The sequence below is a fragment of the Symphodus melops genome (genome assembly GCF_947650265.1).
Source record: "Symphodus melops genome assembly, chromosome: 3".
In the NCBI taxonomy this organism is placed as follows: Eukaryota; Metazoa; Chordata; class Actinopteri; order Labriformes; family Labridae; genus Symphodus; species Symphodus melops.
The window spans coordinates 18,816,360-18,840,135 of NC_136693.1; the positions used below are offsets into that span (position 1 = coordinate 18,816,360).

The following is a 23,776-nucleotide window of genomic DNA, read 5'->3' on the forward strand; positions in this document are numbered from 1 at the left end:
TCCCTTCAGCAGACGGGCTCTTGACGGAACTGCCATCTGGTACCGGTACTCAATAATACTCAGACTACAAACAGGCACCAGAACACTTTCTGCATAGTTTCTAAACGCAATCTAGAATCAGCAAAATAGGCAATGGCAAAAAGTTGTTGCACAAAAAAATCCTTTCTGAATTATCAACCAACACGCTCTTCAGAATAGAGTGAAAGTCAGACAGATAATTATATCACAAAGATGAATGTGTGTGTATAAGAATGTGTGAAAAGATCACGTCTACTCTTTTGTGTTTCCATCAGCCTGGCATGATCACAGTTGTACAGCCTACCAGAAATGTGTCATATACAGCACCCACTAACAAGCTACCCACACACCTCTGTCTCTGCAATGACATCCCACACCCACCCTCTCCTTTAAGCTCTCTCTATCTCTCTTAGATTATATTATGCTGCGTGATGATGCTGACACGGGGTGAGGTGCAATCAGAGAAAGAACAAGTGGACAAGGTCATAGTGATTAACCAGATTTCTTCCTGTCATGAAGGCACTATGGGAGAACCTTGAACTGCATTATTGATCTGGTACCAAACAACGTCAAAACAGCCATACCATAACAGTGTTGATGGCAAAACTTTGTATGAATTGACGGATCTAACATTGCAGTGTCCAGAGATATATATAAAGTGGCAAAGAAGTAGCATTGTGTTTGCCTAACTTAAATGACATACCGTAACTATTGAATACAACCATAATATCCTGGATAGAAACAGGCTGATGAATGTCTTTCAAACATATTTCCCATGTTACATCAGTAGACATGTTTTTTAATTTTTATCCATCCCTTTTACTTGAGTCAGGTCATGGAGGCAGCATGTTAAGCAAGTTGACCTAGAAATCCCTTTCCCCAGCAAATTTCCAGCTCCTTATGGGGGATTTTAAAGCCGGATGGGATATCCCTTCAGCAAGCTCTGGGTCTACCCCTTGGTATCTTCCACGTTGGAAATGCCCTTCAAAACTCCAAAGGTAGGAGCTGTGAGGGCATTCAAATCAGATGCCTGAACTCCAGTACACATGCATGCTGCACAGGCACATGCCTTTTCTCGTGAAAGAGACCCTGAGAAACAACTGGATCGATTCTGATGATGCAAAAGGATGTAGATGTAGCTAAGAATTTCATCTTACAGGGACCAGATGGGCTGCAGCAACAAGCCTCATACCCCATATCCCTGAAGTGCCCCAAATGATCCTCAAGGGACACACCTCTACAAGTCCATAAAGCACATAAACACAGGAAGAGAAAACTCCCATGTCATGCTTTTCTTGTTATTTTTTCTTCAATACAAATTTACAAATGCATAAAAGTACCCTTAAAGGTAAACCAATGGAGAGGCGACCATTGGTTTACCTTTACATGTGTTTTTGATGTGGAGGAGCTTCATTGACCCGCAGATATCTCTGCTCTCAGGCCTGCTCAATACCTTTGGGAGGAATTAAAAACCACAAGGTCCTCTCATTGAATATCAGTGCCTGACCTTCCAAAAGATCATTTGGTTGAATGGACACTAATTGTCGTTCCCAAAAGACTGCCTGCTGTCTTGATTTTAAAGAGGGGTCTGACTCAGTATTGACACTCGCTTTAAAATGGGCACCATGAAAGCTTTTAGTGCGAAGGTTTGATCGTACTGAAAATATGACATCAATAATAGTCTCAAATAAACAGCTTAAATAAAAAAAATGTAATGTAATATTTTAAGATCCTTATGCAGGTGAATATTTCAGAATTTTTGAGGAAACAGGCATGTCACAGATATCTCTTAAATGACTTACAGCAGTCCTCCTGGATTTCTTAATTATGTTATATGATGTGTTATACTGCTTCTGTTCCAGCAAATACAGAAATGATAGAGCGTGTGGTGGAATTGGCTATCACATGAATTCAACATTTATAGAGTGCTTATTAGTTCCACCTTTAGGGATATACATTATTTGACCTGATAGCGGGCTTGACAAGACCTAGACATCTTTTAATTCTTGGAATTCCCCCTGTGATGTGTGTCTTCTTGGTTCGCCACTGTTCATCTTTTATGATTTCCTTGTCTATTTTTTGTCTGGGTCTTCACATTTCTATGCTAATATAACAATACAAATGCCATAATAAACAGGGGAAACCTTGTCCCAATTGTTACAGTAGTTGGTTTAACCTACTGTATATTCAACACATTAAATATAAAATGTCTCCTACAATGTAAAAGGGCTAGGCTGTATTTGTTTATATACTGTTTAGCGGTAATATTTTGATGAGAGGCCATGGACAATGTCTTCATGTATTTTAAGGTATTTTGCTTCTGGTGTTTGGAAAATACAATTGTTCTTAGGATTATGTCCATTAATACAGCAAACATGTTACTGTATGTAGCCTGAAGCACGTGCCTGTAATATTAAAGGAGATACATTGTATTGCGGCTGTGAAATGTAATGTCCCTGTCACTCTCTACCATGGCTGTGTCTTCAAGCAGCATAAAACAACTGGAACAGGAGAAGTCTAAATGTAACACAACAGAAGCACAACTGACTGTTCTTAATTGGATTAAATGAGAACTCATCTATGAATTACAGGCCCATTTTAGATACCACAGTTCACTGCTCACCAACAGCTTTCCAAATTATTAGCTCCATTATAAAAGTGTTTCAGATCCAGTGCATGTCATGAAGTTAAATTGATTTTTCACCTGAAGGGGATGTTTGCAAAACAGCCATGACACATTTTCTTTTATAATTTCAAAGTGTTCTTTTTCGTTAAAAGCATTACTGTAGTTGCAAAATTGGCAAAGTTGTATCACTGAGCCATGCCTGCAGTCATTCTTAATCTTCTTACACAAGCACCCTTTCTAGCCATTTTCTGAAACTAACTTGGCTGCCTTGTGCACTAATCTTTTGTAGTTGAAATGCCATGCTAAAAAATAAACAACAACTTTCACACAATGTAATTGTTTTAAAACTGTTTACAGAGCATATTTATTTATATTCCAAACAGATTTTCTAGTTGCCCTTATTGAAGAACTAGGAAAGTAAGGCTGTGGGGGGGGTTTCATTATTTTTTCCTAAAAATAGATTAAAAATTGAACTGACACAAATAAACAGTGGTTGTTTTTATGGGATAATATTTATTAGATAACATTCAACATATCTTGCTTACAGATATTTCTCCTAGAAGTTAACCGTCACTTCACATCAACTGACAGAACAACACGTCGTTTTCCCAAAAATAGAATCAGAAACAAACAAATGAGGAGAAGAAATCTCATCAAACCATGACATCATGCACCAATTCACCACCAAATTCAAAACAGTATGGCAGTTCAACTGGTTGTTAAGTACACTGTGCAAATACAGTCATCTCATTAAAACAAGTAACAAGACGATGTAAAAAACAGTTACTACTGTAGAAACCCGAGGGATAGCACAGACTTAAAATGTCTGTATATGCCTGCTGTGTTTCTTATGGAACATCATAAAAAAAGAAAACATCCATCCACATACTTTGCGGTCATTCAACATGCAGCTGTTCCAGTTTGTGTCTGTGTTTTTCAGTTTAGATTACTGATGTTGTATGTTGTGCAGTGCTCAGCAGCACAGTTGTCCAATGGTACAGCCGAGGCTTCAGGTTGACTGGTGTCCTTATGTGAATTGTTGCTCAAGGCTACGGAGAAGGAGGCGTCTTCAGAGAATTACAGGATCCTCCCTGGCTACTACCTGTGTTCCCCTGGTACTGTAGAGAAATGTCAAGCGAAAATAAATGTTAAGTCTGTGCATAAGGAAATCTCTAATACAGACGCATTAACAGATGCAGAATCATTTAAAAACAAAGCCAGAGCCAAATTTTTCAGAAGGCCAGCTTTTCATTTAGAAACCTCTGAACAAATGTGCTTAAAGTACCACCTACAGAGATATGAATCAGGCACTGACACAACAGTTTGTTTCTTACATTTAACTTTTCGTCTCTGTAACGTCAGCTTATTAATGTATTCTCTCAGTTTATAAAACAGACCGCACCACCGTGACTCTTTATATTTCCCACTGGAAGTATTAAGACAAAATCTTCACAGACAAAGTGACTAACTTGGCAAACAAACATGGAAATAAACCTATTAGCATGTTAAGGCAGCAGTTTTGGGAATGATAAAGGGTATGAATAAAAATTCATATGAATGTGAAACCAGAACAACTTTGAATTTAATTGAGAGGAAGTAAACAACAAAAGTGGTTTCTTATATTGCTGATGAAGATTTTTAGGTGCTTTAAACTACAATATCTTCTGGAGGAAAAATAACAAGCTTCATTTTCAGTTTCCTTTGACTCTCAGTGTCTCTTTGTGTTTTTCAGGCACAGTTTGATGTGTTCACAAAGACATGAAATAAAGTTATTTTTCAAGGCTGAGTGGACAGGTCAGAGCGACCACCCTTCAACTTCTCAATGGGACTTTCACTTCTTTGCTGTCAGGATCTTGGTGAGTGGATCTGAAGATTTTCCATGGTTAGAATTGTACTATCACATTGCTTTATTTAGTATGGTATGCCAAACAAATTTAAAAAGGTGAACTGCCCACAGAAAGCTGCTTCCGTCTGGAACCACATGTACCCACACATACTTTGGCTGAATCACTTCTGAGATTGGCAGGTTTATTTCCTATCATCAGATCCAAAATTGTACTTTCTGGAAACAAAACGGCATCACCCAATGCAAAATGTTGTTTTTTTTCCTTTTTCTTTTCTTTTAGGGACTCACTTTTCCTCCGGTGAAGATGACTATACAATGAAAATAAAAGTGCCCTGATACGGAAGTATCCATAATGTTTGGCTGTAATGAATCTAAAAGGTCTAAAATATCTTCCATCAAGAGAAGGCTCACAACCATTTCTCTGTTAGCACTGAGCAAACATAATTTCACAGTCTCATTGTAACAACACACTGTTGTCAGTGAATACTAATGAGTCCACTGTACAGTTATGACTAGGCAGTGATAAGCTTGATCACTAATTTATTAATACACTTTTTTTCCTAATAAGCCATGGCATTATTATTTTATTAGCTGTAGAATATCTTGATTGTCTTAATATATATTTTTCTGAGTGGGGTTTTCATGTTTTTCCAGCTGTCAATTTATTTCTCTGTATCTTTTTAAACATTTTTACTTTATGTTTTTACCACACTACCTTTCAAATCAAAGTCTGACTCTATAAATCTGACTCTAACTATCTATACTTCATTCTTTATGCTGTTCGCTTGGTAACTGTTTGAGGTTCCTTACTTTCCTTCCTTGTCGGAGCGACATAACTGTTTGACAGCCTTAGAAAAAAAAATCTGTTTTGTACAAGCAAAAATGTGCATCCTTGTTTGGAATCAGGTCAGTTGTCATGCCTGCATGAAAACACATGTCACAGTAGAGAGATCTCACCTCAACAAGAGGATGCCAGTGGGCGACAGGTTTTCGAGGATATGTGAGCATTTCACTCCAGTGGTCTCGGCCGAGGTTGTCTGCATCGTTGCCAACTCGACACACACCAATGACCTCATTATGGCCTACACTGTGGGCGCACGGAGGGAGAGAGGGAAATCATGTGAGCAGGACTGACTGTATTAAAATAAAATGATACAATACATATGAACCGGCCAATTTATGTGACCGAAGCCAAGTTAAATTATTATATTGCGCTTTTAAAATGTTTTTTTTTTTTTTTTTTTGTCATGCAGTAAAATAATTTTTGAAAATGAAATTTGCCAAAGATCATTAACAATACGTAATGACTCCTTTAAAGACTTTTAAAGCTTCTAACCGGTCATAGTCCATCACTGCAATCAGCAGGCTGATTTGCTCTATATTTTCTGGAGGGACATCAAAGACAATGGCCTCATTATAGATGGGGTTCAAAGTGTTCCGCTTAGTTGATGTCTTCCTCTTCTTCAGTCTGCGCCCGTCACACATTAGCGAAACCTTCACATAAGGATCTAGGAAAGTGTGAGAAACAAAATGGCCACCACACATTTATTTTCAATGAGTACAAGCAAGCAAGTGTTTGTGATTATACAGAAACCTCTTCTAGAGATACTTTGGTAATGTGCATTTTACATTACCAGAAGCTCCAGTGATATCCATGGCTTTGAGATTGCGAGCCTTTATCATGGTGATGGTTAATCTTCCTGCAGTGGGCAGGTAACAGAGCGAAAACATAAGATCCCCGAGGTCCACATTATCCTGCAAGATGACACAAAACATAGCATGAGCAATCAACAGCAGCAACCACCAGTCTTGTTATTACCAGGCTTGTTATTTTTATCATGCAAGATTCTGTTTTTTATACAGTTTGGACAGTAAGGAGATTATTTCTAGGACAACTTGTCACTTCTGCAGCTGAGGGTATAAGAAAGAATGGCATGGCCAGCTGACATTTGGTTACACAGTTTAACCATGTTTCTGCTAGGGAAAAATCTATTCTGTCACATTGCACAGATAAAAGCCTCCCACAATTCAGCCAATGTGGTGACTTCTGTTCAGCTGCAGAGGCAGAAGCTCTCTTATCACTTGCTCCTAAAATAACTCAAACATGTGAGAACCAGGAAAGCACACAAACGTGTCTGCTGAAGACAACAACTCCAACAGTAGAGTCGTTTGCCGATCGGATGGTATTTCAAAAGGTTGTGTTGGTCTTTGGAGTCAGGTGCCATCTGCTAATAACTTTTAGTGCAAACATTTGTCAAAGGAAGGCTGACTGTGTGGGAAAAGAGACAAGTGGTTCATTAATAATAATAACCATGTATAATTTCTTCCATCTTGAAATGGGCCTCAATTCTGAACAAGCTTACTTTTGAATAAGTCTGTCATATGCGAACAGAAGTACATTTAAAGTAAAATGAAGAAGGATACAGTAACTTTTGTCTTATAACAGAAAGACAAACAGATATATTGGCTGTCTGCCAGCAGGAGAGATCAATGGCCTATGACATTTACATTTTGCTGCAGGCCTTAAGTGTCTCATACACGATGACACTATTGACTGTTTTGCGGAAAGCCTACACCAAGAAATCTGCAGCCGACTTACACTTAGATACTGTCCTATGGGGTCATTCATCTTGGTTGTTTGAGTTTTATTGAGTGATTTAAAAAAAAAAAAAAAATTACCAAAGGGAGCCAGTAGATTTTTGCCTTGCTTCAGAATCTCTGACAAGCAACTAACAGTATTTAATGCCTGGAAGTCAAAAAGGCACACTGCAGGTCTCTGATCACAGATATGAATTAAGGAAAATGTTGAATAAAAGCAAAGGATGAACCAGACTAATGTATGAACAATGTTTGTTATGATTTAGTAAAAAAATAAAAAAAATATATATTTTCAGTTTAACAAGTCAAATCTGGTAAACCGTATGGACAGGCCCACTGGCAAGCATTACTTAATGATAAGCTTTTCACTCCAAGAAGTTGATAAATTCCCTGATTATGAAAAAACACTGTTTGACAGAAAATGTCCTACACCTGAACTGGTGTCAAAAGACTGAGGGGATAATTTGGGGCATGTGTGCAAATACATGAGAATAAGCATTTTTGTGCAAGTGTAAGAGTCTGTGTGTGTGTGTGTGTGTGTGTGTGTGTGTGTGTGCGTGTATGTTTGTGAGAGACAGCGAGAGAGAGCTGTGTGGAAAAACTGAAACGTGTGAGAATAGAGCACTCCAGATACTGTAAATCTCTGGTTCCTATCACCAGCTGTCAACCTGTCGCATTACATTCTACCTAACAGGGTGATATTTTTTGCCGATTAATAACACAAAGTAGACAGATTGGCCTCCCCCCTAAAAAATAACATGACGAGAAAAATATCCATAACAATATCAATGTTCCTCATCAGTCTTTCTCTTAAATAATGGCCAAAAAATTATTTCATTTTCATTATTATAAGTCATTTTTCAGCATATCTTCCCCACACACTGTCAGTGTCTCTCAAAATTTTGCGTATTTTCTATAAATTAAGTACAAAAAAAACTAGTGGTGAATAAAAACAGGCCTTTTAATAAGAGACAGTTAGATTGTTGATTTCTTATCAGGTTCACATAAGCAAACACTGTCTTGATGCCTCAAGTCTTTTCTAGCGTCCCTTTTAAACATAATGTTGGTTTTTAATCACACCAGCATTAGAGTCAGTGTTTGTGTACTATATATTCCAGTGTTGTGCGTCATACGGGTGTTTGTCTTCCTACAACTCTGGTTTGACCACTCTAATGGCAGAGATGTGCTGAATTATACATGTGCTTGTCCGGCCATTCCCCATGGTACTGACCGCACACAGCAGAAGGTCATGACTTACTAGCAGTCAAATATTAACACAAAAGAGGTAGGATCATTACCCTTCTTATGTGTTGCAACTATTCAAGCTCTAATCTTTTATGCTGTGTTTAAAGCCTGGTTTAAATAAAAAAAAGAAACTTAAGTTGTAGTCCATATGTTTGTATATTTTCACTACCTCACCCTGGCATCAGAAAAAAGTTTCAGCACATGACTTTTTAACTAGATGGCAGTTTGTTGCACACTCAGTGTAGATTGTTAAATCCCAAACCTACAAAGTAAACTAATCTTTGACTTAAGGACAGAGTTAAAAAACCAGCGATCCAAGTTTCAAAAAAGAGAGAGAGAGAAATAAATAGAAAGATTCATGCCCTCAATATTTTCAAGCCCATGAGTAGGAAGCTGTTATTGGTCTACAGCACATTGTTTGAGGTGATCTGTATTTAACACGTTGGCAAGCTGATATTTGTTACATCAGCGCCCTTCAAAATAAGCAGATACACAACATCCCACTGACTTTGAGCTCAACATGTAAGTCACATATTAGTAAGAAAAGAAAAATTAAATCACGTCTGCTTTTTGGTAATCAACCCTCAACAGACGAACCGTTATGATCCCTTTTTTCAACTTGTATGTCTGTATCATGTGTGTGGCTGGACATGGATGGGAGAGAACGAAAATCTGTGAGAGATGTTAAAACTTCTCTATTCCCCATTTCTACAAAGGCACTCATTGGCTATAGTATAGGTACAGTGAATGGAAGGTCCCAATTGGTCAAATGAGGTGTCAGTCAAAGGGTCAGAGTGTCATAAATTTAGAAGTGAATTGTATAGTCAACCGATATTGAAGGTAATGGATTAGCAGTAAATAAAGTTACATTTTTGATTACCTTTGGCCTCCTCTGTAGATTTGAATGATCATGGATGATTAAAGGTCATTTTTATTAATCAGATTTAAGGCACAAATGTTATTGGGTGATCTTCAAAGCAAAGATGCATAAAAGCTAAAATATGGATAACGGAGAGGATGCTACTTTCAAAATCAAGCTAGTTTTTGAAAATTACCTACCCTGCCATTAAAGCTTGGTTCAACTAAGCCCAAAGGCTTTCTCTTCTTAGTTGTCTGGGTGGTCATAACCAACTGCTTTTACAGTGCTTTGTTTCTTGTCAAGCTTCAGCAAATATCTGTTATTGCCTTACAGGTCCCTTTGTGGGCTTCCTTATACATGTATGAATTAGTGTTCTTCTTACAGTTGGTCTGACACACAAGGAATGAAGCTAGTATCCACCTTTATTACTTTTCTGTAAAGTTTATTATGCCTTAAATCCAATTCTTGGGGGCGTTTAAAACAAAAGAATGTCAGCAACATCCTATATTGTATTTTCTGTGGGTCTTGTCAGAAGCATTTTGCATGTCTTGCACAATGAAACATTGCAAGGTGTGTAGCCAAGTGTGATCCTCTGTGTTTTTCCATCATAGAATAAAATGCATAAGACACATTTGTATCAGTAAAAGGGAATACTTTGTCAACAAGGCATCGTAACCAGTGTAGTGCCCAAACCACTTGCTTCTGGCTTATGGCAGGAGAAGGTGTGCTAGTGATTTGCAGTCCTGCAGAAGATAGATACCTGATAGAAAGAAATAAAAGAATATGTCCTTGGGCTAGTTATTATTCCTTATTTTCAAGGGCTGGATTTTATATCAGATTTTTAGATTTATCCAAAGCGTGTCCTTCTTGTGCACATGGCTGTCACAGAATTTTATCAGTTCAAAAATATTTTCAGCAGCTGCCATAAAGATGTATTTCTGCTCTATAGTAAATGAATACCATTATCTGTCAAACATCAAACACAAGGGCAGTCATTCTGAAAAAAAGCATGAATTGCTAAGAAAGTGAATATGAAAATCATTATGCAGCTCTCGTACACAGGCCAAAGTAATAAAATGTGTTCATCAGTTTAAAGTTAAACAGGTCTGTTTCTCAGATTAAAATGGAAGTACAGATTTACTATAGTGCATGGCTATATTTATCTGAGATTGACAGGTGGATGAGTAATGCACACATTTTCATGTTATTATGGGACAACGCTCATTCCACTGAAATGGCGGCTTGCAGAAAAGTCGTTTGCATAAGCAGTCAGGAACAGAGCTGCAGGAGACCTAGACACCAGCTGAGTTAGAAAATCCTTCGCTTATACAGTAAGTGTTTGAGGCAATGTAAGTGTTGCCCTTACGTTGCCTCGTTCTGTAAGTGTTTTTTTTGTTTGTTTTTTAAGAAAAAGAACATTTTAACTTAAGTTTTCTCACTCGGTTCAGGACATCTGTTCTATGAACAATCAAAAAGCGAGATTACTTAAAATCTAAAGTATGTTTGTCTAAATCTATTAGTTTGTTAGCTGTTTGATATCCAGCTTGTCCGACTTTAAGCCATATTTTTACGTTTAAACCGAGACCTGAGAGGGAAATGTTATAACATAAGGTACAAGATATACCCAAAAGCTTGGAGTTAACCCATCATATAAAAATATTTTTTTATAGCCATTATTTTACTGACCTCTCAGGGATAAAAAGGAGAAGTCAGGGGAAATCAATGGCAATAAGTATAATTTATGCCAGTTTAGCAATTAGTGGTGAATGAGATCATTACAGATCATTAATTAAAGGGATACTTCACCTGTGAGTCATTACTCTGTATTAAAAATGGATCATAAATGAAGTATCAGAAAGTGTCTTTTTGGCTTATGTGGATGAAAAACAACAACTCTGAGGATGCTCAGCAAAGCAGGCCACTCCCACTCAAGCTAGGGTGCTCTATACAGTCATCTCCTCCTCCTTTTACCTGTTGGTGACAGCCGCCTCCCTGTACCCCATGTGCCTCAACTGCTCATCGCTCTACATGTATATTACTCGCAGAGATAACCACGAACATCCAATTTGAGCACAAGACATTCAAAATCCCCTTCATTCATATCAGTTGGACGTTGAAACATACTTTTTTTTCGCAAACTCTTGGTTCTTCTCAGCTCTCCACAGAGGCTGTTAGCATAGCTTTTGAGCAAGATGACAGATGTTGCTTTTATATTCTGACACAAAGATCCCACCTGCTGATCTGTAAAGATCTGTAGCTTCAGTTAGTTTGAAAACATGAGGAACTAGGACAGTAGTTTCAACCCCTCTAACCAAAGCAGCTTCCGGAGGCAAAATGACAAATTTTGCCTCATCAGAGGTTCCTTTTCAAACAAGAAATACAGAACTTTCCCATCTCACAGGAAAATGAGGGCGGGATGCACGACCATTCAAAAATATTACCAGGTAAACAAGGTACTAATTACACAAAGCTCAATGCAAATGGGTGAAGTATACCTTTAGGCTGACACACTGAGATTCCTATCAATAAAGCAATCACTTAAAGAATATTACCTCCATTACACTCCATTATTGCAGAGGCATATACATGCTGGTGTATATATGCCTCCAAACTAGCACTGTGAGGAACCCCCTTCAATCATAATATATGGTCTGACATTATATATGTTCTCTCTTTGTAAGATACCATCATAGCCTGGAAGAAAAGCGCACAATGGTCCTCACAAGGATATATGTACAAGAGCACAACAAACACATGCACACACACAAAGACAAAATGTACCCTCACAATGATAGCATAATAAAGGATCTAACCATAAATATGTCCTTACTCTGCAAGATGTCCCCATTACTTGGATGGAACAATCTTTTTCACAAAGATAGGTAAAAAGGAGCATCTACACATGCACAAACACATTCAATAAAGTAGCAAGGCAATGAGATTAAAATACTGTTGACCTTTAGTCAGTCTTACCATGGATTTAATTTACATATGATTAAAAAGGGGTGGTCCCAGTAGGAGGCACTAAATTTAGATAAGTAGTGTTAGATGTTGAAAATGTGTTTCTTAATCATAAATCCACTGTCAGCCTGCAGTTACAGTGAAAAAAAGTTATTCTCAAGGGTGAGGATTTTATGAAACATTGTTTTCATCTAAATAAATCCACTACCCTTAGCCTGCTTCTGCAGTTTTTTCATTTAGTTAATTTCAACAAAAGCTTCTAAATAGAGGGCACATATAAAATACTAAAAATGATGATCAACAAACAATGTAAAAGAAATAAACCAATCCAGTTAACATACAGTACATGTCATCGTTAGGGCCAGAAAAAAACATTTGCCCTCTAAATGAAACCTATTTACCCTAACAGGCAAATTCACTCATATATTCAGCGTTGACAGCTCAATGTGTTCATAAAAAACTGTTTATACTGTTAGATATTCTGTGAAGTAATCAAAGATGCCATTACTAACTTAATAAAAACCTTGCTATAAAATAACAATTTCAGACTTGATGTAACCTTAATATTTACTACCTTATAATAAAATGGCCTTTCATGGTCATATTTAACACATAATGCAAAATATTCTTATCCTTGTGAACATGACATAATTTGATTAGAAGTGCTGACTCACCGTGGACATGTACTGAATTTCCCGGCAAAGCTTTGTTTCCCTGGGGAAATCTGCCAAGTCCAGGAAGTTGTCCACAACGACTTGACCAATAATGTCATGGCGTGAAAATCGGTCGAAGTCATAGACACTGAAGTGCAGCTTACGTGTGGGAAGCTCAGAGTACGCCACAGGAAACAAGAAGACCTCATCAAACACAGGGTTCAGCGTCTTGCGGTGCACCTTGGTCTGGTGCTTGGTCATACGATCGGGTAACAGGTAGATCTTGACATAAGGGTCAGAGGTTCCAGAAAAGTCCTTGGCTGGGAGTTCCTCCGCTTTGTGAATCTTAACTATTAACTGTTCAAGGTCACAGTCAAATTTGAGGATGAAGTGTAGGCGCCCACAGCCCCCGCCTCTGCGACTTCCTTCGTCTCCTTCAAGTGAGCGCTGTTTGTAGAGCTCAGGTTTCAGACGACCCAGGCCCAGCCCCATTCCAGTGAGAGAGTCCTGCCTTTGGAACTGGGCCACGTTAAAGTCTGGATTGGACAGGTTCATATGCCTGCGGATGGTCCCTTGTCTATGGGCAGGAGAAATCAACAAAACACGTCTCAATAAAAATCTGCATGCTGAATTTGAAAAGTCATTAGGTATTTACATCCATTGTGGAAGAGTCTTTCCCATGATTTATGCCCTGTGTCAGCATTATGGGCCAATGGAATAAGAGAAAGTCGGGAATGGATATTGTAGTTAAATGTTGAATTTGTCTGACAAGCAGTGCATTAGGTCAGGGTGCCTGTTCTATCACATACATGCAATTTAAGTTTGCAGTTAAAAGATGTTAACTGAGTGTTTAAGTTACTCTACCTATTCTGTACCCTGACCCTACATAATCAATCAATCATTTGGTGTGAAAGATTGTATGAAAGGATAGGCTGGATGTAGTGGACATACTCTTCAATTATGGTGACTGTTATTAAAATTACATCACTACAACAAGTAAGGACTTATGTAATTAGAGTTGTCAAACCAGACACTTGCTCACTGAATGGCACTGACAGTTGTATTTTGTGTTCACACATTGGCTCATTTTGACATTGAACAGATTTTGTAGTAAGGGCCTGGCATGTTAAAGTTTGTTTAGTGGATAGGGCGTTTTTTTTGTTTTTTTTAGACATTTAACTTCTTAAATGCAGGCCCTCCTGGTACTGTCTGGATATTACTGTATTTGTCCAGGATAAGTAAGGATGGCAGAGTTTTTGTTAAACGGACTATAACCATCGCCTTTCCTTAATCTTAAAAGTACCACAGTTGCCTTTGTAAAACCATTGCATCATGCAAGACATTGGCACAATTGCCAATGATGTCAGGGAAAGGTCAAGCACAGTCATGCAGGGCCTGCTCCGACATCACATTAGCAGCAAGGAAGTGTGAACAACTGGAATGCGAGAACTCGAGACTTTCTGCCTACATATTATTCCACATGCTCTTTTGTAAAGCGTCTCAAGATAATAGTTGTTATGAAATGGTGCTAAATAAATAATGGTTAATTGATTGAAGTAGTCCAGACTAAGAAAACTAATGACGGAAAAAGATTGTACTAACCCAATTTCAGACATGCAGTGACCAGAGGGTGGAGGTTCAGTGGTCTGTCTCTGCATCCGAGGGTTGGTGTGAACCCCATTTTCCCGGTTTTTACTCTGGGCCTCCAACGGGATGTCTGGAGATGTGTGACTGATCTTCATAGCTGCCTCTGGTGGGGCCATGGCCACAGGTGGTGGTGATAAAGGAGTCACTGGGCCCTCCACGGATACTTCAGATGCCACAAGAGTGGGTTCTCTGGTGATGGAACATTGGGAAGACTCACGGCGGTTGTGTGGCGGGGGGTCCACGGCTGTGTAAACTGGCTGCCTGGGGGCTGGCTGCGAGGGTAAAAGGCTCATGGCAGGGTTTAGGTGCCCATGGGGTTCCTTGGTGGTGGGAGAGAGCCCACGTTCCCTCCATGGTATCCAACAGAGCTTCCAGGAGACAAAGAGGGAGACCCCAAACAGGGCAAGGCCACAGGCAGTCACTACCAGTGACAACAAACTCACGGATATATCTGGGCGGACGACAATAGAAGCAAATCAGACACTGAGAGGAATTTCAATTCAGTTTTGGCTTTGTGGAATAGCTTATATCTTACACATATTCATATATTTCATTTTAACTTTTTGTTCAGCAATATGTGCAGAAAAAACCCAATTACAAACATTTCATCACTTGTGGGTATTGGATTTCTTAAATTATTAAAACAATAGTAAATACGTAATTAACATTTTTAAAGCACTCAAAGGAAACTTTTTACGGTACAGTAACTTTGCTGCTTTAACTTTAAATGACAAAAATGCTAACGTACTTTGAATGAAGGACCTTCACATTTTAATGTAGTACTACTACTCTTGGCCTACTTTATTTTTTAACACAAATGAGCTACAGATTCAACCTACCTAACAGTTTTTTTCCTCGTCATTGTAATATGTAAAAGTAAAATGTATTTATAAAGTAAACCTAAACACATCTGAAACTGACCAAACAAAAAAAATAAGAAGAAGAAACTTCTCATGCTTTTCAAGCTGGATCAAGAGAAAACCAGAGAAACTAATTCAATGAGAAGTGCTACACTTAAGACATATTTGATACAACCGTTTTCTCAGTCTCTGCCAGATTTCATGTGTTTCATATTTTTCTTAAAAACTTTGCCACACTCTGCTCAAGTATGTGCATGTAACTTAAACTTTAATCAACATAAGTCAGTATGTTAACATAAGTGTTTCACTTGACAGAAGATCAGCCTGTTAACAGAAAGCAGGAGGAAATGTTGTTTGGAACACTTTATATTTACAGGGCATGATTAGCTAATAGGTTAAAAAAAAGACAACAGAGAATTTACAGCACTGACTGAACCATGTCTTGCCATTGACTTTTACTCTAGACATAAGATTTCATATGAATGCAACCACATTTGGAAGTTGTATCATCCAACCTGTAGTGAGTGTATCATGACCGGTACCAAATCAAAGTCACCCTGTTTTACTCCTGTCACATTACAGTTGTTTATCTTAATCATTTTCTTCCAACAGAAATACTCCTTGTGAGAAAAGCTAACAACCAAACAATAAATGGTTAACAAAAAAAAAACAAAAAAAAAAAAAGTTTCCTTTTTCCCAAAGAGCTGATTTAAGCTCTACGTACTGAATGAACAGACATGACTTGAGTTTGATTACTTCTGTTTTTACATAGACATGTTACAAAACCCAACAGGCTTATCGCTCATATTTATATTTTAATGTATATTTGGTTGATAGCCGAAGCACCAGCTATGGGAATATAGAAATGTTTATAGGATTATTCCACCACACCTAAAGTCTGTCAGATAAGAGTTTATTGTTTACTAACATGACACTGGATATTCCTGTAGTACATCTGTTTACGCAAGCACAGGGTGTGTGAGTCGCAATGGAAAGGGAGGGAAGGTGTGAACCAACAGATTCATCAAGGGCTTTCTGAATCATCTCGGTTCTCAGTAAGTCGGTGAATAGATTTTTTTTTAAAGACAATTTTAACTGCTGTATCACAACTGTGCTGAGGTTTAATCTGACTACTTTTTAATGAGTCGAACAATTATGCATCCGCAGCAAGTAGAGGGAATACCTATGATAAGCAATTAAACCTTTGTAGGTCTTTCAATAATGAATAAAATCCCAATTAAAAAAAACCACTTCCCTAGCCACATAACTCAGTGTGCATGTTTAATAAAAGGGATTTTAATGGTGTTTGAGGTTAATTGGTCACCTTCAACTAATTCCTAATAATCTCCATCCAATGAATTAAGTCACATTAAAGTCCAATAAACAAATCCCAAAAGACTTATTTAGCACCAGAACTGGGTCCTGATGTGCAAAACTTACACTAAAATATCAGTCATTGCTGTCTGACTTACGAAACATGTCATCAGTTTAACATTTTGCTTGTGAGAAAAGATCAACAATAAGTACTGTGGTATGAATCTGATGAATAAATGTTGAATTTATTAGTTGATGGGTAAGACAGCCTCTGGGTCTGAGGAATAATAAGAACTACAGATTTTTAAAAAGTCATAAGTTAAACATTGCTTAATAAAAATGTTTAGTCAAAGCATGTTGTATGTTTTCATGACTGTCACATGCTGCTAGAGTTTGAAAAGGTACAATACATGGAAACGGAAGCACATCACCCCTACTCGCCTCCCTCCACTGTCTTTCTGTAGACTTTAGAATTAACTTTAAAAAGCTATTACTTGTTTTGAACTCACTGCATTTTCTATCCTCCTCTTATTTATAAGAACCTTTAACTCTTTACTCCCCAATATGTTCTCTCAGTTCCTCTTAGCAGTCTAAGAGGACTTGTTGTACCTCAAGCTCAGTGTAAATTGAACATATCAGACTCTCACTTTATCAGTGGAGTTTAATTCATAGACAAAATGTATTTCTTGATTAGAGTTTACAACTCTTATTCTTGTGTGCAATTATTGATTTAAGGCATGCTATACCAACAAGGTCTGCACATGAGCAATGTCATGTCCTCTGCATCTTAATGAAATAAAAACTCGACTGCTTCTTTTCATATAGATGTACCTGTGAGTTACATCATCAGACAGAAGATTAGTTTATTCTCATGTACTGCAGCTTAAAGCGCAACATTGAATAATTCAAATGTTTTTCTTTATTTAGTTTATCACCTACTTTTCCCCCTCTTTGGCTTGGATTTTTATATTCTGCCTTTGCTTACATGTTCAAGAGGAATGTAATCATTCCTCCTCTTCAAATTCTCCTTACAAAAAAAAGCTATTCAAGTTCAGCTTACATGAGGCTTCAACGGTCTGAGTCAAACAAATTAAATGGGTCCCTTCCAAAAACTATGGACAGTGTTTCCCCACTGAGCTGTAGCTGAGGGATACTAACACAAAGACGGCATATTGTTCTAAAAAAAGACAACAGCCTCTTGATTTGGCGGACTCAGCAACTATCAGCTTTGTCTGAACTATGTATGTGATGCATTTATGGAGGAGGATAATACAGTTGCTATCACAACATAAGCAGGGGAGTGATGATCACGTTGAATCCTCTTCTTTTTTTTTTTTCAAATGAATTGAGGCATGTCGGTGCCATATTAATAAGACACACTGAAATCGTGAAATATTACCCTATCAGTTCCCTCACAATGAATTGCCTTATTGCTTCTATGTAGCAAACTGACACAAATCGCCCTGCAGCTTGAGGTAAAAGCTGACTTGATTATCTTTATTTTGTGATCATTTCCCACATTTTGGCTACAAAGTTTCACATTGCTTGGTTATGTCTCAAAAGTGAACATGTTCCACATAATTGTTGAATTGTCTCCCTATTAATTGTGTTGCCCCTTTTAGTCATAACACCTTATATTGAATGGTCCTCTGTATTCACTTGGATTATTGTGTACTTTTTCATAATTTTACCATTATTGAAATAATTATTTGCAGGAAAGTGTGATCCATCAACAAATGAGGCTCTAGTGTAAGTTCAGTAAGGAAGACTATAAGTGATCCTTGATTTCTCATTCTCCCTATCTCACATTATCACATTTCTGCTATCATTCTCGAGCTTTCAGTTTCGGCTGTCTTTGGGTAATCAGCTGTCAGCGGAGCTAATCTAACCAATGGCACAGCGTTCCTCCCTCATTTTCAGCATCTCATCATTTTGCTCGCCCCCCTTTTAAAAATAATTCTTTATCTACCCTAGTTCCTTCATGCTGGTGTTCGTGCACCCCACCACCTCCCCATCGCCGTCATCTTCAGCAACGGAATCATCTTCCATCAATTCTTCATCCAACTCAGTCTCATCAAGTCATCAGCTTCACCACCACCAGGGTCTGGACTCCATGGGGGGATCTATCCTAATGATGCTCAGAATTGTCGTTCTCCTAACTTATCATCCACCCCATAGAGTCCAAGCGCCAAAGACTTTCTGTCAAGTCACATGTTCACATTATCATTGTAATTAATAATTTTCTTAAGATCACTTGTCTCTCCTGATTAAACTGTTGTAGAAGGAGATGGTAAAGATACCTGTCCAGCTGACAGTTTATGTATTGTTCATCTGTAAGACCAGCTCTTTTAGTAAAGCACATTTCTGTCAATTCAATGTATTTTTGGGAGTGCAAATCATTTTCTTTCTGATTATGTGCCTAAAACTACAGTTTTGAACTTCATTGTGTTGATTTGTGATTACTTTAATAAAATGTATTCGAATTGTATAAAAATATCTCCCTGTTAATCTAATTTTGAATTTCCAAGCTCATGCACATATTGTTTGGCATCAATAAGCAGTATCATCCTGATCATGTCTATTAATAGCTGAGCCTCATTCTGCGTGAGGGTAGTGATACAGACTTATGTGCTGACTCTGCAACAGGCATTTAGTTGCATTCCGTAATAAATCAAAGGAATTATGAGTCCATCTGTGATTAATAATAAAGTTTTATTTTGTGGATTTTGTAAAGAATCGATAAATTCAAGGAAAGCTACTTAGTATATAATGAGCATAATTTAATTAATCATAGAAGGAGTCAAATTATGCCATTTCTGATGCTGACTGATGCCTTCTGGGTAACTATACCATTTTGCTGTGAGTCACTTCTTTACCACAAGCTGCCAGATTTTAAAAGAAATGACACCAGTACAGCATGGATAGTATCAACATCTATGTAATTACTCTATAAGCTGAGGAGTATCAGTGACTCGCTGGCTTTAATGTTCAATAAATCATATTCACGTTCACTTTAAATAACTTACAACATGAAACAAAATAATAACTACCTTTATGGTGCAAAGACATGGCCTTGCTTCTCACAACGTTTTAGTGCAAATTCTACTTTTGTGTACTACCAAGGTCGGAATGTGTTCCCACATTTCGTTTTATTCATCAGCAGTGTATTGGTAAAAACAGAAGGCAGGCACCTCAACCTCTCTGTGAAGCCCTAAGTGCAGAGCTTCTGCCTCAACTCTTATAAAATGTAAATCATTCTGAACGAGAAGTCTGTTTGCAAACACACATTATGTGCATGATGGGTACCTGACAAGGTTTACTGAATGAATTACATGCACAGTTAAGTTATTTGTTTATCATAGGCACCTGTTCGCAGGTACAGTTCAAGAACATAGTTTGAAACTATTTATTTTTTGGTTTATTTAGCCAAGAGCCTATATTACTGTGAACAACTGACATGGTGTACTCAGCAGCAGGGTCAGCACCCTGGACAGGCTCAGCATCTCAACTTGTAGTTTGTGAGACAGGTTTTGTTTGGGTGGTTGATTAACACATACTGCACTTGTGGATGAGGCAATGCAGATTAGCTCTATTCATGTGACAGATATGTGCGGCTATAGCAAGACCTGAACCGCAGAGCGATAGGGCATCTGATAATTATAGTTTGACAAAAATGATTCTGCATTTTGGACCTTATCTCCCAATTCTGCAAGCACTGATGCAGGACTGGCTCCATGTCTGTAGGCGTTGTGAGAAGACCTCACATAAAAACTCAGACAAACTGTCCTCTCTGCTCTGAGATTCTGTGAATGCCAGAAAATGTGTAATTTGAGAGAGAGATGCGCACAAAGTTCGGGACTTGCCATGAGGACACTGAGCCTACAGTTGGCTTGGCAGGCTGCCCGAGTGCCTGTCAGAGTGAATCTATAGACATCTAGAAGATTCAGAGACTGCATCACAACAAAGAGAGAGAACCAATTTTAGAGAACAAGACCTTAAAAGGTGGAATAGTGTAGGAGGCAAACAAGTGCTGAAAAGACAAAATGTGGAAGTTCTACCTCTGCAATGTTGTGTTTTTGCTTTATTATGATTCTGTAGGTGATAAGTGGTTCAAGTATTTATTGGAATGTGATTAAATGGCTCTGTTGCTATGCAAGTGCTATGCACATGAATAGTTCTGATAAGAATCATACTCGATCCTCTTTAGCTCATAATATAAACATTAAATAAAGTTTGTGTAAATGAAAATGTAAAACTTAAACTTCTAATCAAATGAAATAGTTTAAGGATTGCAGAGATGGCTTGGAGGCTAAACAATACAGCGTAATGCCAATAAACAGTATCAATTGTGCTAAATGACGACCTCTCTACCTTTAACAACTGAACATTATGTACTTGAAGCATAAAATCAGATAAAAATCAGATAAAATCTGCATTGACATAACATAAATTAGCGCCAGTGATTTCTTGCGTTGTTGTCATCGCCATGATGTTACCAAGCAGGCTCCAGAAAAAAAGTCAAACAACCAGCTACCCTTTAGTCCACATCTTGAGATTTTTAAATTTTGGACAGAGACAGGTGAGTCATTTCCAACTGCTTTAAGTCGCCAAGCAAAACTTTGGCTTTCTTTAATTTGATACAAGAAATTAAAGTGGTATCTTTTAGACACATTCTCTTACATTTCTAACTTTACCTCTAATGGTCAGCTACATGAAGAAAGAGAGGAAAGTATAAATAATCTTGATGACTACACTGACTTATTCTCAGTTTATCCCCTGATTATGAACAGCCAAAGCTGAAAAGTTAAACCAATTTACATCCTTGTTTAAAGTTAGAGTTTAAAACGTTTAAGATTATTTTCATGTTCGAAGTCCAACCTAAACTATCAGTCAAAGGTTGTTGACCTTAGATCGTTCATCTCCTCCATTTTTCATTCTATTATGGCTGCAGCCATGTGAGCTGACATATCAACTAACTGAAATTAAACCTTGTAGGCAAGCCATCCAGCTAACTTCACTACAGAACCAGCTTTTGCAATTCCACTTGTCAAATTGACAGACAAGACAGGAATGGTATGATGATGGATGAGAGAGAGAGAGAGAGAGAGAGAGAGAGAGAGAGAGTGTGTGTGTGTGTGTGTGTGTGTGTGTGTGTGTGACAGAGAGAGAGAGAGAGAGAGAGAGAGAGAGAGAGGGAGGGCTGGGAGAGGGGGGGTCATAAAATATAAGGAAAGATTGAGCATTAGGAGAGAGTGGGAAAAAAGGAGTCTGGATCTTGAAATGGCGTTCAAGTGCCGCAATTTTATTTTCATTAAATGCAAACCAAACTTCATGAATGGTGTGGGTATGAGGAGGACTGTTACTGTGCTTCCTCCGCATCATCTCGCGCTTTTTCCCTTCAGTGTGCACACTTCTCTCACACAAATTAAATCACATTCATGCGCGTGCACAGAGTCCATTTCAACGGAGATCGTTATCCTTGGTGATAATTAAGATGAAACGTGACTCTGCGGTCACATTCATGTTTCACGTATGGTTTAATGATGGCGTTACATTTTGATAGGTTATTTTCTCCATTCCTTAATTCTAAAGATCAGAAGAATGTGCATTTAGGAAATGTTATATGTTGATTATAGGTTTCAGATGAAGAAATACATATCAGGTAACTTTATAAGAAGTAGGATGCGGTACTGTCTGCGAGCGAGCCACCAACATTACCGGCAAGTACAACTCATTGTGAGAGCTGCCTTTACTCCTACTTGTACACGATGTGTCACATTGATTGCACGAATTCACATCACAATCACTATTTTTGCACGTGTAAAGAGTTACGCTAACGCCAAAACCGTGCATAATTTCAACTTTACGTGATTTGGAATAATAATTTAAACATTAAACCGTGGATTAAGAGAAGGCTTCCGTCATGCAGCGGCATTTTCGTAGCAGACATTACGTGTCTTAGAGTGAATAATTTCTTAGCTAAATGCACAATCAACATTCTACAAAAGCACTGATTATGCAAGCACGTAAAATAATGTATTGAATCTTCCACTTTTTGTCGCAGAATATTAAATAAGTCACATGCATGTTTACTTCAGTGCACTCAAATGCCTCAATCAAGCGTGCACATGATGCCTCACCTGAATCCGTATAGCGTGGCCTGGCGAGGTCTCGGAAATAGTAGATAAAATCCAGGCAGTGGTCGTTTTGCACTTCTCCCTTCGAACAAAGATCTGACAGGAGTTCAAGTGCCTTTTGACAAATCTCGTCATCTCTGTCTCCAGGCATTTCCCTCCAGCATCCTTAGAAATGAAGGGTCTCTTAGGCACCACCACCAGCACACTGGATCACTCCGCCTGCCTGACAGTCACCTATTCCACGCTGCTCGGCACTGCTTAAGAAGACCACGCATGAAGCGGCACGCCTACCCACACGATAGAATCGAAAGAGACGCCCCGTGTAATGAAAAAGGAAACGAGTTCAAGTGATGTAGAAAGCAGTGGAAGTTTGTCACAGGATTGGTATGTCACATATAGCCAAACGAACCCTTTACAGTACGCTGCTGATCTGGTTGAAAGCCACCGGTTGAATCCACTGCGGCGCCGTGCGCTGACCAAGGTGCTGAAACGTGTGCGCGCTTCAGAGCTGGACTCTTGCTACAGCAAGTCTTGTTTTTTTTTATGTCGACAGTCCGTGTTCGTCCAAATTCCAAATCAATTTCCGTGTTGTAAGGTTTAAAATTTAGGAGAAGATGCGGAGAAATGCACTTATATACATATATGGGTAAGAGAGCAGTACTACCTGTAGCAAACGCCGATCAGTTATCCTCTCCCACAAGAGTGGTGTGGTCTCATATGGCTGCAATTGGCCAATCAGAGAACGACATGGTTTGTCCCTTGTTTCATTCTGTAAATGTTCAATGTTTAAGAAAAAAATATTTAAAACAATATTTCAGAACATTTACAATGATGTTAAATCAAGTTAAGTGTAATTATTTTAAATGTCTGTTTTTCCTGATATTCCTCAACTGAGCCAAAATAAAAAAAAATCAGGGGGCATTTCATGACGTTTTTTGCAGGGACATCTGCTGCTATGTATTTATCTGCAGTGACATCCATGATTTTTTTTTTCCATACACTGAAATTATGA

General features: G+C 38.2%; 1 protein-coding gene across 2 annotated transcripts; it reads right to left on the minus strand.

Annotated features, from left to right (window-relative positions):
* Positions 1-3,137: 3,137 nt before the first annotated feature.
* Positions 3,138-23,453, minus strand: syt9a (synaptotagmin IXa). Of its 2 annotated transcripts, none has more exons than XM_079338791.1 (7): positions 22,768-23,453; positions 14,409-14,821; positions 12,828-13,383; positions 6,125-6,245; positions 5,827-5,998; positions 5,448-5,577; positions 3,138-3,762 (listed from the first exon to the last, which is right to left on the minus strand). In XM_079338791.1, the coding sequence occupies exons 1-7, from the start codon at positions 22,897-22,899 to the stop codon at positions 3,694-3,696; spliced, it is 1,593 nt and encodes a 530-aa protein (XP_079194917.1). In that variant the 5' UTR covers positions 22,900-23,453; the 3' UTR covers positions 3,138-3,693. The 2 variants fall into 2 exon arrangements, with proteins under 2 accessions (XP_079194917.1, XP_079194916.1); XM_079338790.1 differs by having other exon boundaries at positions 14,409-14,904.
* Positions 23,454-23,776: the final 323 nt, after the last annotated feature.

Bases quoted from the DNA above. Each gene is read 5' to 3' on its own strand.
- syt9a (XM_079338790.1), bottom strand. From the start codon at position 22,915: ATGCCTGGAGACAGAGATGACGAGATTTGTCAAAAGGCACTTGAACTC. The intron at 5,999-6,124 runs GTAATGTAAAAT...ACACTTTCCTAG, and splicing joins GGATATCACTGGAGCTTCTG to ATCCTTATGTGAAGGTTTCG. The intron at 5,578-5,826 runs GTTAGAAGCTTT...GTGCGCCCACAG, and splicing joins GCAGTGATGGACTATGACCG to TGTAGGCCATAATGAGGTCA.